Source organism: Bactrocera neohumeralis, unplaced genomic scaffold (genome assembly GCF_024586455.1).
Source record: "Bactrocera neohumeralis isolate Rockhampton unplaced genomic scaffold, APGP_CSIRO_Bneo_wtdbg2-racon-allhic-juicebox.fasta_v2 cluster11, whole genome shotgun sequence".
Taxonomy (NCBI): Eukaryota; Metazoa; Arthropoda; class Insecta; order Diptera; family Tephritidae; genus Bactrocera; species Bactrocera neohumeralis.
This window is the reverse complement of record NW_026089624.1, coordinates 8,568,250-8,584,285: the sequence shown is the minus strand read 5'-3', so window position 1 is coordinate 8,584,285 and position 16,036 is coordinate 8,568,250. Positions and strand designations below refer to the sequence as shown.

At 37.2% G+C, this 16,036-nt stretch overlaps 2 protein-coding genes across 2 annotated transcripts; one reads left to right on the top strand and one right to left on the bottom strand.

Annotated features, from left to right (window-relative positions):
- Positions 1-211: 211 nt before the first annotated feature.
- Positions 212-15,686, bottom strand: LOC126765710 (uncharacterized). The gene is made up of 2 exons (XM_050483446.1): positions 10,774-15,686; positions 212-3,114 (listed from the first exon to the last, which is right to left on the bottom strand). The coding sequence occupies exon 2, from the start codon at positions 1,379-1,381 to the stop codon at positions 380-382; it is 1,002 nt and encodes a 333-aa protein (XP_050339403.1). The 5' UTR covers positions 1,382-3,114; positions 10,774-15,686; the 3' UTR covers positions 212-379.
- On the top strand, positions 7,133-8,948 carry LOC126765679 (tigger transposable element-derived protein 2-like). Its single transcript, XM_050483387.1, is given in 4 exon segments — positions 7,133-7,965; positions 8,021-8,082; positions 8,084-8,489; positions 8,542-8,948. Coding segments are annotated over 4 exon segments (1,560 nt in total). The 5' UTR covers positions 7,133-7,173; the 3' UTR covers positions 8,842-8,948.
- Positions 15,687-16,036: the final 350 nt, after the last annotated feature.

Below are 16,036 nucleotides of genomic sequence, written 5' to 3'. Positions count from 1 at the left end.
TTACGAGGACATCAACCAGCTGGGCAGCGGCACCTTCCCAATTAAGGGACCGGACATTCCAGGTGCATGCCCTCAATTCGTAGTCCTTATTTCGTTTGCCATGGTCGTCATCAAAAGGGGGGTCTCTCATCCGAGGCTGGTTGTAGCTCTTCACTGGGGGTGTTTTTTACGTGGCGGGTCCCAAACCCGCACAACCCTTGTAGGGAATGTTTCGCCTTCTCACTTTAGCTCGCCTTCGAACGGATGTTCTTAGGCTACCCAGAGGATACTTGGTCAAAGACCGGAAGTAGTGAGCTGCTTGAGCCATGTGTAAAAGAATCGTTTCTGGCCACTCCCAAGTGAATGGCGATCAGAGAACTTTCCTCACTTGCGTGAACTTCTACACATGACTCCATCCGCGTGCAAATGCCGCGAGGAAAGCCTCTTTTGTCAGATTAGTACATAGCTCGAGGTGCACTGCTTTTGTCGTAAAACAGACAAAGACAGCCACGTAGCCCTTCATTAGTGTGGGGGACCTTAGCATGGACGCCTTTATCTGAAAAGGCCCAGCGAAATCGACGCCTGTGGTAGTGAAAGGCGGAGCAAAGTTGCAGCGTTGCGGTGGAAGTGCTGCCATAATCTGCGTCCTCATTTTCTGTTTATGCATCGCGCAGATCTTGCACATGAAAATGCACTTTTTTATTTGAGGCTTAAGTCGGGGAATATAGAACTCTTGGCGGATTATATGTTGCATCAAGCGATGTTCCGCGTGTAGCATTAATATGTGTATATAGCGGATAAGCAATGTGGCAAGTTGTGATTGTTCTGGCAAAATTATGGGATGGCGTTCGTTATATGTCAGGCTTGAGTTGGCAAGCCAACCATTCGCACGAAGCACACCTTTTGTATCCAGAAATGGATTTAGTACTAAAAGTGAGCTCCTTTTATTAATCGGCTTCGATTCTCTTAGTAGTGACGTCTCGCTGCTGAAATGGCGCGATTGGGTGTAAGTGATGAGAGCGACCTTTGCCTTTTGTAGGTCTAGGTGCAACAATGTATCACCTTGGGAGTACACTGAGGGCTCTCCCTTGACTTTAATCTTGAGTCGCTCTATGAATTTGAACATGTAAGCGATTACCCTGAGTGCTCGGGAATATGATGAAAATGGCTCAAGGATGTCGGCATCGTCTATCGCTGTATGAAAGGAATCGATATTCCGACCTTCGGGGGCAATTATATTGCGGATAGGCGATTGTGGCCAAGAATCGGGAGATTCTGTTAACCATCGGGGACCATTCCACCAAAGAGTGGTGGAGGTAAGGTGCAGGGGTTTGCACTCTCTTGTACCTAGATCGGCAGGATTGTCAGCACTGGCTACTGGAAATATACATCTTCCATGCATGGGGTGCTTTTTCTAACCAGGCTAATACAATTTCGGAATCAGACCAGAGATACAATTTATACTTTTCCATATTTAGATGTGTTTGCACCATGGATACTAGTTTAGCAAGTAGTAACGCACCACATAGTTCCAGTCGTGGTAGACTTATTGTTTTTAGAGGAGCTACCTTTGCCTTGGCTACTAGTAGGTGACTGGTGGTTGCTGTGTCTGATTGTGTGCGCACATAAATGGTGGCACAATATGCCTTTTCAGAGGCGTCACAGAAGCCATGAAGTTCGACTTTGTGCTCTGGGGCAAAATTTACCCATCGTGGGATTTGGATCTGTGAGATATCACTAAGATTTCCTGCGAACTGGGACCACTTTTCTAAACGAAGTGGTTTCACTTGTTCGTCCCAGTCTGTTCCGTCTAGCCATAATTCTTGAATCAGGATTTTCGCTTGTATCATAATTGGAGAAAGCCATCCTGCGGGGTCGAAAAGTTTTGCCACCGAGGATAAAATTTGCCTCTTTGTTATGACGGATACTGCTGATATTGACTGTTGTGCTTTCCTTTTCAAATTTAAGGAAGTTAGTGTCTAATATATTTTCTTTTGGTACACCCTTTAAAATATTAGGGTGGTTAGCCGTTATCTTTTAAAACGGAAAGCCTGCTGCTTTTAGAGCTTGTGTCACTTGTGCTAGTGACTCGTATGCTTGTGAAAGACTGTGGCTTCCAGACAGAATATCGTCCACATACGTTTGTGTTTTTAACACTTGTGTTGCCAGAGGAAATTCTGACTTTGTGTCTTCTGCCAGTTCGTGAAGCGTACGAATGGCTAAGTACGGGGCACAGTTTACGCCAAAGGTAACTGTTTTTAGCTTAAAGTCGCTTAGTGGACTATTGGGGGATTTTCGGAAAATAATTCTCTGAAAATCTTGATCATCTTTATGTACCAGTATTTGTCGATACATTTTCTCGACATCCCCATTGAATACGTATTTGTATATACGCCAATTTAATATGAGGAGCATTAAATCTGGTTGGAGCGTGGGTCCCGTAAATAGAATATTATTTAGGGAATTCCCCGAGCTAGTGGATCTTGAAGCATTAAAAACAACTCTAACCTTTGTGGTTTTTTTGTCAGGCTTTACTACTGCATGATGTGGCAAGTAGAATGAGTGATATTTGCCTTTTATGATTTTTTCGCATGGGCTTACTTCCTCCATGTGGTCTAAATGGAGGTATTCTTCTAAGACACCATCATAATCTTTTTTAAGCTCACCTTTTCTAAGTAGGTTTTTTTCCATGCTTAAAAACTGCTGTATTGCAGAGGTGCGAGAGTGACCTAAGGCGAGTGTATCTGGAAATTGTTGCTTAAGTGGTAGTCGTACGACGTACCGACCGTTTTCTGATCTAGTAGTTGTGGCTCTGTAAAAATCCTCACAATACTGATCTTCCGGGGTTGTGACTGATATGGGTGGGAGTTCTTCTAATTCCCAAAATTTTTTCAATTGTGAATTGAGGTACTCGTTTGAGATTTCCTCAACTTGAGTTGTCAATGTTGTAACTGTTCAGTTGGAATCGAAAGTTGATGTGCGATGAGTACATACATATATGGCGAACGTTGATGGTCGAAATGCTTAGAACGAATATTGTCTGCTTCCCGCTCTCCATCCTTTTTGATCTGATGTGGTGAAATCCAATGTGTCCCCAGGTGTGGTGTATTGGTGGTGTGGTGTGTTGGTGTCTAGCTAGGGTGCGCCAGTTTTTCCCGGGTAGAGTGGGTGTAAGCTTAACTCATTTAAACATCCTGGGCCCCCTAGGCGAATATTTTGCCTAGTATTACGTATTTCGGCGTACTGCTGGTAGAGTAGCCGAGAGCACACAACACATGCTATAAATGTTGGAAACGGTTTTGGTTTTAAACATACTTAGTATTTGGTATGTATGTACATATGATTCTACGTGCGTACAATAAGAAACTATAATTTAATAAGAGGGATCTTGCGAGAGAATGACCGTGAATGGAGAACGGATTTGATTCGTAGAGAATTAATTTGAAGCTTTATGCAGCTGATTCCCTTAACCTACCCATATGAGGCGCGCTTGAATAGATGCGATAAGAGGGACCATTGACTTTTGAAAGTTTAGGTGCGTCACTGTATCGCATTCGGAATTTGGTGATCCCTTAACGTCAATTTTGAGTTGTCCCATATTGTATAATAGGTGTCGAATTTTGGACTTTTTGGAAATTTTTGTATATAAGTGCGTATGCACTAATTTGACAAGTATTAGTGCGCCACCGCTCTAGGATTTGTCCAGAATTTTTTTTTTTTTGTTTTTCCATTATTGGCGAAAGCCGTCCTGCGGGGCCGAAAAGTAGTATGTCCTTTTAATATAGGGACTGTCAGAGGTAACTCTGACTTTGTTTTTTATACCAATTTGTGGAGTATTGGAAAATTCTGGCTCTAGTGGCAGTCGTACGACGTACCGGCAATTATTTGATCCAGTAGTTGCGGCTTTAGAGAAGTGCTCACAATACTGATCTTTTATAGTTTTGTTTGCTAATGGAAGTTTATTTAATTTTTGCGATTTACTTAATTGTGAATTAAGGTTTTTGTTCTCAGTCTGAGATGGTCTGGTGGTAACTGGTTCTATAACTAGTCCACTTTGTGCTTCGCTGTGCAGCGTTTGAACTTTTTGTGCCATTGAGCAACATGGTGTCTCTTGGCAATTTTTCAAATTTTGTTTTTCGGGATTTGTTTTTGCAATTATACTCTTGGTTCTTTGTGTACAAGCGCTTCTTTGGGGTGAGATGGGATATCCGCTGTAATGAAGCATTGAATTGTGTCTTTTGTGACAATATAAGCAATTATATTTGCTTTTGCAATTTTTAAGATTGTGTGTATAGGACAAGCAGTTTGTACAGAGTCTTCTTGATCTGACAAAGTTGTTCCTTTCGTTAATATTTAATTTCTTAAACTTCTCGCAAGTTTTAAGCTTATGCCCTCTTGTGCATAATTCGCATGACGTATGTTTTCTTTGTTCGGATGTGAACGATTGTGTTTTGTAAAAGTTTTTGTTTAAATTGTTTTTGCTTCTAGCTTGAGGTCTAAGCTTCTATTTTGGTCGTGTTTAATGGTCTTAGTTTTGATTATTTTTTCTTCTAACCTTTCCGTAATTTCATATTGGATGGTGAGAAAAACTTTCATTTGTTGCCACGTTGGGCACTTTTTTCGTGATGAGAGCGATTGCTCCCATAGAAGTAACGAAAGTTTTCTGGTAATGCGGCGGTGCAAATATTTACCAGAATTGGGTCCCAGCTCTCTGTGGGAATATTTAGTGTCGATAGAATCGACAAGCAATTTGAAACAGTGGATTCTAGTTTGATGAATTCTACACTTGTTCCTTTCTTAACTTTTGGCAAGTTCATTAGTGTCATTACTTGTTTATCGACCAGTATTCTTTCATTTTCATATCTCGCTTTTAGAGCTTCCCAAGCCAAATTGAAATTGTCGTCATTTAATGCGAACTGTTTGACTATTTTGCCTGCTTGACCTTTATTTTTGTATCTGAGGTGATACAATTTTTGCGCATGTGGTAATTGAGGATGGTTTATGTACACGGCCGTGAACATGTCCCGGAAGGACGGCCATTCTTCATAACCTCCATAGAATGTTTCTGTGTCACATGCGGGCACCTCAAGGTGGATGCCTGAACTTGCCTATTGACTGTATATTTGTGGTAGCTCTACTCTACTGAGGAGAGTAGGTGCAATTGCTTTAATGAGCTTTAGTTGATCGGAGATCATAGCTTTTGTTTCTTCGTACTGGTCTAAGCTTCTTCTTCTTAATTGGCGTAGAAACCGCTTAAGCGATTATAGCCGAGTTAACAACAGCGCGCCAGTCGTTTCTTCTTCTCGCTACGTGGCGCCAATTGGATATTCCAAGCGAAGCCAGGTCCTTCTCCACTTCTTCCTTCCAACGGAGTGGAGGTCTTCCTCTTCCTCTGCTTCCCCCGGCGGGTACTGCGTCGAATATTTTCAGAGCTGGAGTGTTTTCGTCCATCCGGACAACATGACCTAGCCAGCGTAGCCGCTGTCTTTTAATTCGCTGAACTATGTCGATGTCGTCGTATATCTCGTACAGCTCATCGTTCCATCGAATGCGGTATTCGCCGTGGCTAACGCGCAAAGGACCATAAATCTTTCGCAGAACTTTTCTCTCGAAAACTCGCAACGTCGACTCATCCGTTGTTGACATCGTCCAAGACTCTGCACCATACAGCAGGACGGGAATTATGAGTGACTTATAGAGTTTGGTTTTTGTTTGTCGAGAGAGGACTTTGCTTCTCAATTGCCTACTCAGTCCGAAGTAGCACCTGTTGGCAAGAGTTATCCTGCGTTGGATTTCTAGGCTGACATTGTTGGTGGTGTTTACGCTGGTTCCAAGATAGACGAAATTATCTACAACTTCAAAGTTATGACTGTCAACAGTGACGTGAGTGCCAAGTCGCGAATGCGACGACTGTTTGTTTGATGACAGGAGATACTTCGTCTTGCCCTCGTTCACTGCCAGACCCATTTTCTGTGCTTCCTTGTCCAGCCTGGAGAAAGCAGAACTAACGGCGCGGGTGTTGAGGCCGATGATATCAATAAGCAGGTCTAAGCAGTTTTCGTAAATATCGTAAGCCGATGATTTAAAATTTTGTGGTAGATCTGAACTGTCAGAATCTACTATGGCGTCATGACCCACTTGGAGGCGAGTCCAAAAATTGTTGAGGTTTATAATTTTGATTTCTAGTAACGATTCCGAGTTTTCGTGAATCGGTGAAGAGGCAAATCTAGTGCAGTACCTTGTTAAACTGTCACTTTCTGAAATAAATCTAGCAACCTGTTTTGAGTGTGTAGCTGCAGGTGTACTTCGATTTTTGTTATTGTCCATTATTTTGGTTGTATGTAGAAATATTTTTTTAAAATGAAATAAAGGTTTCCCAGTGTGACTGAATACTTTTTTAAGTATATAAACGTTTTTTTTTTGTTTTTCGTAAAAGACGGGTTATTTGTTTTATTACCGTTTATACCGTTGCTTAATTACTTGCTATTTAAATTTATTTTAATTTTATTTTATATGATTTGTTTTAAACCGCAATTTTATTTTTAAGTATTTTCTATATACGTATATAGGCACACCCTAATAATTGGCTTGTATTTACAGTGCACTCGCGGTAACGTGAACACCGCCTAACGTGAACACCGGCTAACGTGAACACGCTTTTTTTACATTGACTACTCTGTAACGTGAACATACTTACTTAGAAAGCTCAGTAACGTGAACAAAATTTTTGTTCACTACAATTTTTACTAACATACGGACAACACTGAATACATAAAATTTTATTTTTTAAGTTCGGGGAATCCCCTTCTTCTTCTTAATTGGCGCAGACACCGCTTACGCGATTATAGCCGAGTTAACAACAGCGCGCCAGTCGTTTCTTCTTTTCGCTACGTGGCGCTAATTGGATATTCCAAGCGTAGCCAGGTCCTTCTCCACTTGGTCCTTCCAACGGAGTGGAGGTCTTCCTCTTCCTCTGCTTCCCCCGGCGGGTACAGCGTCGAATACTTTCAGAGCTGGAGTGTTTTCGTCCATTCGGACAACATTACCTAGCCAGCGTAGCCGCTGTCTTTTAATTCGCTGAACTATGTCAGGGGAATCCCCTAATATTGAAAAATTTGCGCAAATGTTTACCATATGACAACGACTTACTTCAGTTGAAGGTTTTTTCTTTCGCGGAGTGATCAATCAATCGGAATGAGTTCTAAAAAATTGAAGTGCTTGCAATTAAAAGAAAAAACAGACATTTTAGACAGTCTGAAAAAAGGAACAAGTGTGACTAACTTAGCAAAAAAATATAATGTCGCTAAGTCAACAATATGCAGTATTAAAAAGAAAAAGGAAGCCATTTTAGAATGCGTGAATAATACATACCAAGGACCGGGAAAAAGAAAAACTTTAAAATCGTCAGAGCTTCCAGCTATGGAAAAAAGTCTATACCTTTGGTTCATCCGGATGCGCGAAAGGAATTGTCCTGTAAGTGGATTAATGCTAAGAGAAAAGGCTAAGGAATTGCATTCCCTACTTAAAGAAAGCGCGACCGGATTCAATGCTAGTGACGGATTTAAGAAAAGATACGGAGTTAGATTGCTTAAAGTATCTGGAGAAAAACTCTCATCGCAGCCTCAATTGTTTGATCCATTTAAACTGAAACTAAAACAAAAAATTCAGGAAATGGAGTTATGTAATGACCAATTGTACAATGCTGACGAATCTGGTTTATTCTGGAAGCTTTTGCCAGATAAGACCTATGTATCATCGTATGAAAAAACTGCTCCAGGAACAAAGACGGAGAAGCAGCGTATAACATTTCTCTGTTGCGCAAATGCATCGGTTGCACATAAACTTAAACTTTTAGTAATTGGTAAGGCAAAAAATCCACGCAGCTTTAAACACTTTAGTTGCCCTATGGATTATAAGAACTCGAAATCAGCCTGGCTGACGTCTGCCATTTTTAAACATTGGTTCCATCAATCTTTTGTGCCACAGGTAAACAATTTTTTCGCTTAATTAATAAATATTATAAATTCTTGCTTTTGGACAGGTAAGATTGTTTCTAAAGCGGAAGAACTTACCAATAAAGGCACTATTACTTATTGACAACGCTCCCAAGTGAAGCAGAATTAAAAACTGAAGATGGAAATATAATTGCCATGTTCATGCCGCCAAATATCACCCCTCTTATCCAACCTATGGATCAAAATGCGATTAAAATAACGAAGTTATATTACAGAAACAGTTTGTTGGCTTCAATAGCAGCAAAAAACTTAGATTTGCTTGAATCAATGAAAAATGTAACGTTGAAAGATGCTGTTACTCTTTTATCTGTCGCGTGGGATCGGGTCAGCACAGAAACTCTTGCCAATTGTTGGAAAAACATTTTAAGTTTAATGGGAAACGAGGAGGACCCTGAATATAACATTCCATTAAGTAACCTGAAAGACAAATGGAGTGCAGAAATAAACTCTTTAATGCGAATGTCAGTTGATCTCCTTCAGGACTTGCGTCCTCAGGTAGAAGTTTTACGACACACTTTGATATCATTATTACTTTTTTCTATTTTAGGTCGAGTTTACATTGCCAATGGTTCGAGAGTGGAACGATGACCCTTGTGTTGATGATACCACCGAAATCCATGAAATTGAAGAAAGTGACGATGATGATTGTATTGCCGAAGACCCCATAAAGAAAATTGCCGCAAGTGAGGCAGTTGAAATCTTTAACAAGGCATTGCAATGGGCTGGAGATGCAATGGTTGATCAAAGCGACATGAGTGTACTTAGACGCTTAAGGGAGAAAACAGTATTTCAACTATTAGAAAGGAAAAAGCAGCAGAAAAAGATAACGGATTTTTTTAATGAATAAATCGAATGTGAAATTTTATTCGCAATTTAATATGTATGTTCATACCCATGAACATACTAATGGCAATAATAAAATACTTTTACATTTAAATGTGTAAAAATCCTGAATTTAGCAATTTGAAGTTATTTTGCGTCTTCAAATTCTACAATCGCTAACGTGAACATTTTCACTAACGTAAACTCCCTTGGTTTTAAATAGTACACGTTACCACGAGTGCACTGTACTTGTTTTTGTGCAATTGAGAGCTCGTCAAAGAGATCAATATGCACTGTACATAAATATGCACGAATTGTTTGTTATGCTATGTTCGTAAGTAATTGAGAGCTCGTTAGAGAGATCAATTAGCTTTTTGTCCACAATCCTGCTTGTTTTTGTTTGCCAAAGAACAAGAGGTACTGCTGGATAATTACAAATGTGCACTTTGAACTTTTGGTTTTTTTGAGATTTTGTGTCTTACGTCACAGTCAGATTTCGCCGTATGTTTTTATGTAAAATTATGTTTGATTACTTTATTTTGCTCTCTTTTCTTGCTATATTTTTGATTTGCCTTCGCTTTTTTGTTTTGACTTACTCCTGCTTATTGCATTATTGAGCATGAGGGGTATTGGCGGGAAATAAATAGATAATTGAATTTGTTTTGATTTTTGTGTTTGTTAAATATATGTACATACATATGTGTTTGAATACACAAAGCTGAGTATAGAAGGCAGTGAATCTTTATTTACTAATAATATTTCTGACAAAATCGCAAAATAAAGTCGTAACTTATAACAGTTCGGTATATTAAATTTTTTAAACCGTTTTGTTTCTTTTTTTTTACTTATTATTACAGTTTTTGTTCTAAAAAACTGCAATCTTTATCATACATAAATGCATCATGAAATAAGTGGAAAGTAAACGATACGACTTACTTTATCCTCCATCAAGGGTTTTTGGAGGGGATAATATACATATGTGCGTGTGTGTTTGCGGGTATTCAATTCCTTTATTCCTCTTCTTCTACGCTGCGTGTTGTTGTTTGTATGTATAGTTGTTTTAATTGTTCGCGCCCGTTTGATCCGTTTTTGTGTATGTTTTGTTATATAGGAGCTTTTACCTTTCGCGCGCGATTTATATTTTGTAATTATATTTCGCGCTCATTTGTATGTTTATTGTTTATGTATACATATTTTTAGTTTGGAGGTTTCACGTCCGTTTGTTTCGTTTTGTTTGTTTTATTGTTTTATATATACATATATATATATATTTTTTTTTTGGTTCGCCACTGCACTTCACTGCACTGGTTTTGTTTTCTCACTTCTGTTCTTTGGGTCACAGCACTTGTTTTTTTTTTTGTCTCCACACTATTTATATTTATTTAATTTTGTATTACACATAGTGCCTTTCTGTGAGGCTCGAAGGACCATAGTTAAATGTTGACCAATTTATCGGGGAATAAAAACCACTGTATTTAAATGTTTCTACTTGCACTCACACTCGCGTGAGCAATTAAAAGGAAAAAAACAGTATATTTAGGAAGAGTACAATATATTTGTAATTGTCCTTTATTTTGTGCGATATTACATAAAATTGTGGTTTTATTAAGCTAATATCCAATTTGTTGGATCGCTGTAAGTCGACGCGGGCGGAAGGCTGTCGATCGGAGTCAAGGAAAGTGTTGACGCGGCGCAGTTTGGAATCGAAAGTTGATATGCGATGAGTACATACATACATATATGGCGAACCTTGATGGTCGAAATGCTTAGAATGAATAATGTCTGCTTCCCGCTCTCCATCCTTTTTGATCTGATGTGGTGAAATCCAATGTGTCCCCAGGTGTGGTGTATTGGTGGTGTGGTGTGTTGGTGTCTAGCTAGGGTGCGCCAGTTTTTCCCGGGTAGAGTGGGTGTAAGCTTAACTCATTTAAACATACATCTTCATTCAAAGTAGTACCTGCAGTGTTGGTTGAGAAGTCTACTGTAGAAGATTCGACAATTATTGCAGTTGGAGATAGCTCCGCCGGCGATCATGATGTGTATTTACAAAAATGCGCCATCAATTTCGGCGAGGCGAGTAAAGTTTTAGCAGAGACCAAAGCAAAGTTGAAAATTTATAGAAATTATTTCGAATTATTCAAGTGCAAATCCAGTGAAAATGCAAGAAAATATGGTATTGATACCTATTTTAAAGAAAAAAGGCAAATAAAAGTTACTAATCATTTTGATGAATTAGCTGCTGATCACCGATTTGCAAACCGAGAAGAAATATTTAAAATCGAGATTTTCAATAATGTACTAGACACAGTAATATCTCTTATATACACGTTTTATTGATATGAGTGCAGTCTGCCATATATCCGATTTTCTAACACCAACATTTTTATTACCTGCTGATGAAGCAACTTTATTACAAAAGAAAATATTCAGATATAATAGGCCCTAATTTTTCACTTCAATTTATTTATATTTACCACCTAGTTTTAACTCAACTAACTCAAGGATGGACTGTTCACCAATTATATAAGGAAATAATGCGTAGATATGGAACGCTAGAATGCGACCTAATGGTAGTATTTATAACAATGTTATTATTTTTTACAATTCCTGTCACTTTTGCAGTAACCGAAAAGTCATTTAGCAAATCAAAAATAATAAAAACTTATTTAAGAAATAATATGGGCAAACTCGTCAGAGTCGCAAATAGCAATTGAAAACAAAATCGCTTTAAGGTTGAATTTGACGAAGTCATTGATACTTTTTGAAAACTAAAGCCAGACAAAAATTGTAAACATGATTGTTATTTAGTCAGCTGGTAGGCCCAGCCTTTATATAATAAGCTCTTGAATCTTCTCTATTTCGTTTTACTAGCCGGGAGGTGGAGGGGGAAAGGAAGAATGCCACGCAAGCCACCAATGAAATTTGTGAAGTTTACGAAGGCGATGCTGTCCAGTTCGTGTAGCACAATAGTTCCCTCGCTTCCATTCTGGAAATTTCGATTTACACTGATGGATTACATACATATTTGTTTATTTATTTATTTATTAGAAATACGAAAAGACTTTTTCGACTACCCTATATTTGGTTTTTACATTTAGTATAATTGAACCACCAATTGGAAGAAGGGAATAATTACAAAAAGTTCGAACTGATATAATTAGAAAAAACTGATTTACTCTCAACGTATAGATCAAATACCCGTGATATCTTAAAATGAAATGTAGTAAACATTGTTGCCGAAAATATGCTGTAAAAAAATATTTTATGTAAAGAAAAACAAAAGTTAGGGTAGTTTGAAATTCTTGGAATTATTCCCCTTTTCCAATTTATGAAAATAAAGACACAAATATTAAAGAATATTAGCATTTATTATATTAATAACATAGAAAAGATATTGTATTAATCCTCATCTTTATCAGCACCATCCAATGTGGTTGTGGGCCAAGTCAAAATCAAATCATAAAACGTCTTATACTCTTCAGGAATATGTTATGATTTTTCGCACATCATTCATCTTTTTTTTCGTTTATGGGTAGTTTTGACTGGTATGCTTTTTCGTGAGGTATTTTAGGAGTAGCTCTTGATTTTGAAACAAGATGTCTTTAAAAATCCGTCAACGAATTTGGAACAGGTTAAGTAACCTTTATTACCACTATTGTACTCAAAATGTTTATATTTTGATATTTTGAAAGTTGTACTTTTATCTATTGACTTGCAGGTTTTCTTGTAGAACGGCTGCCATGTTGTTTTAAAATTCAATGTGTTCTCTTTATTAATGGCTTCAACCAAAAATCCCTTACTTTTAGCTTCTGAAATCAAGTTGTTGTACCTAGCTGGGACGTATATTCTATCTTTTCTTCTAATAAATCTCTTGGCTGTTCCAAAGTTACGATCACATTGCAAAAAGGAATGTCCTCGCACCGGAAAATATTGATATATTTTATCAAAACGATTGATTGATACGAGGGTCAAAAAAACCTTATGAGTGTGTTGTTCCTATTTTGCCCTCCGCAAAGAGCGCTAAAAACGTGTAGTTCTTTGATTTTAGGATCCACTTTCTGTATCATCATCCATAAAAGACTACAAACTTCATCCGGACTTCGTTTAGCTTCTCCCTCATGATAAGTATAGAAATGTGGCTCGTTTGTTTTTAAATCGTCAACGCAAAACACGTACAGCCATAGTTTTCTGAAGTAAAACATTTCTTGAACAGGAATCTTTGGCAAAGGTAGGTTCTGCATATAATCAAAAACTATAGCGCCTACATTGTCTCTCTCATTGCAAAAAGTCAATATTTCTTTTTTTATTATAAAACTTTTTCGCTTGTTTCACATGTACCATTTTCTCAGCCACAGCTACTCTCTTTGCATTATCATTAAGTGAAGTACTTTTTATTTTGGATTCTAGCTCTTCACAGACAGAGCAAACGTCGACTTATGGCCGCCAAAACTATAGTCGAAATTTTGTTTAAAATATGTCCAACAGTAATCATATTTCACAACATCTTTATATTGGGGGTAGTCCTTGGAAAAAAGTTCAAACATTATTTTGACATTAAGGCTAGCCTCTAAATAATAAAGCTCTCTGTTGCTGTAATGCGATAGTTTTAGGGAAAATGATCGTATGTGTTGATCGATCACAACATTCGCTTCATTTGGTAAGCTATTTCCTCGATTACGATGTTTACCATGCTGATCTTCTGGGGGTTTACCTTCGGTGATAAGACTAGTCAATCGGAATATATGTATGTTTATTTTTTACAGCGAATAATATGGAGAATGCTTCACGACATACTTTCATCTTTTCAGTATTTTTCATGGCAAAGTAATGAAAGCTACTCTCACGGTTTTATTTATTCTCATTGTCCGATTGGCGGCGGCGGACTATATTTGAGCGTTCAATAAGGCTCATAAGATACGTGTCTTGTTCATTTTTGGGTCGCCCATTATAAACTGTGACCATTATTGCTTGTCTATCTATATTACTGAACTGATGAGAGCACTTTTTTTTGCATTTACAATCACGTTCTTTATTGCTTTTTGCCTCTACTAACCTCCCTGTGCTTGTACTCATGTACGATTGACCCAATAGACGCTGTGTTTTTTGTATTTTCTTTTTATAAAGGTGAAAATTACGTACCCCTCTTTTCTTCTTTTTTGGAATGTAATCTCATGATCAGATGATTGGTTCTCAGTTGACATTGTTCTTTCTTCTTTTAAATAATCACAACAACGCGCACCACAAACGTTTGCATTCAAGGTCAAGTGTCAACTAAATAACTGGTAAACAAAACAAAATTGCGATGGTCTAAGCAGCCAGCCAACCAGCCAATCAAATTCAGTTATTACTAACGGTTTAAGTGAATAAAAATGTCAAATTAAAATGACCTTTAATTGTATGAAAAAGGTTGTTAGTTGGAAGAAAGAAATAAATCCATGATTTATTCCCTTCTTCCAACTTACATTTTCTTTTGGCCGCTAGTATTACAATGGCGTTTGACCTTTTTATTTATTTTTTAACCTGACTCGTAGTTTTACGATTGAAAAGAGCTAATATGAGTAAAAATCTATTTCATCAAAAACGGCTTTTATTCCCTTCTTCCAATTGGTGGTTCAATTTTAAGCAGAAAATCCTCCCTCAATGCCAGACACTTTATCGGACGTCTTCATAAAGATCGGCTATGGAATTATTAAAATGCATTCAATTTACATTATTTTTATTTATAAAATGTCTATTCAAAAGCAAAGAAATATATTTTGTGCAATTTTAAAGGAAGTATGAGGGAAGATCTGATTTTAATTTAGTGTGCATCTTGGGACATGCATATCTATATATGTTTGTCATGTATTATTATAAAAGTAAATATATTAGTATTTGCTTTATAAAAATATATTTATGCATTTCATATATAGTATAATACAGAAGCTGGATGCTAAAGGGACCCGTGTTGTAAAATTAATAAGTGGTATTGGTCACAGTCTCACTGCAATAGAGAAGGCTCTCCAGAAAAAGCCGAGGTGCAAACGCAAAGTAATTATTGTGGGAATGCCGCGTCCTATCAGTAAGGACACACTACCGAATACTTTTTTGTGCAGTTTTTTCTTGTAAATTTGTTGTATAAAGATATTTTAATTTCCAATATTTTATTTTAAACTTAGTTTTTAACTTGTTATTTAATTTTGTTGTTTATCATAATTGTAAATGTCAAAATAATAAAATAAAAAGTTAAATATTAACAAAATAATTTCAGAATATTGTTTAAAATGGTTTTCGAGCAACTAGTTAAAGGTAACAAAACGGTAACCAATATGCTACCCTATGAATTTATTAGAACTAACAAATAGGTAACAATGAAAATAACATATGGAGATAACAGATATACTTGTTACTGTTAACAAATAGGTAACAAACAGACTGGTATGTATAACACATAGTTAACCTATTCGCTAACGAACGGATATGTTACCTTTAACAGACTGTGAAAAGATTTAATAACAAATATATGCCATTCTGTTAACCAAAACATAACAAACAAGGTACGCATATAAGGGTAACTTAGAACAAGACAGCATTGCCATATTTGCAATTGGTTAGAGCGAAAATCATTGATCACAATAATGCAATGTGTTTCTTTTTTCCACTTTCTGAACAAGTCGCTTACTTGTTTTAGTGGTTAATAAAGGCATCTCACAAGTTTGTAGTATATGTCCTACGTTTAAGATAGGATGAGCTTATTCTTGTGGACATATTGTCGTTCTCCATACATCATCTCATAGTTCATGCTATAAAGAATAGTTTTATTTTCATTGAAGAAAATGTGACGACTTGATTCTTTATTGCTGACGAAATAACTGTCATTTATTGTGGGGTTAGGGGTATTGTACATATTTGGAGTGCCTTTTTGGTAACTTTGAAACTTTTCAATACTTAAGCTTTTGTTTTGCAGCTGCTGAATAATTATGTTCACTTTCTCCTATTCAAATATTGTTGAATTTTTTAAATTTCTTAGTGAATTCGAAATTTTCTGTCTTTCAAACCAGTATTGAAATAGGTCGATGAGGACAATTACGTCCCACGCTGTAGTATGAAGTTTTTATATTTCAATTCGAGTCATCCGCATCTCTCTCTACTGGTTATTTACTTTTTTTTCCGATAGACAAAGGTGCGTCGCTCTCTTCGATGTGCCATTGCTTGTCGATATGTCATTTTTTTCAATATTT

Bases quoted from the DNA above. Each gene is read 5' to 3' on its own strand.
- LOC126765710 (XM_050483446.1), bottom strand. From the start codon at position 1,381: ATGCATGGAAGATGTATATTTCCAGTAGCCAGTGCTGACAATCCTGCC.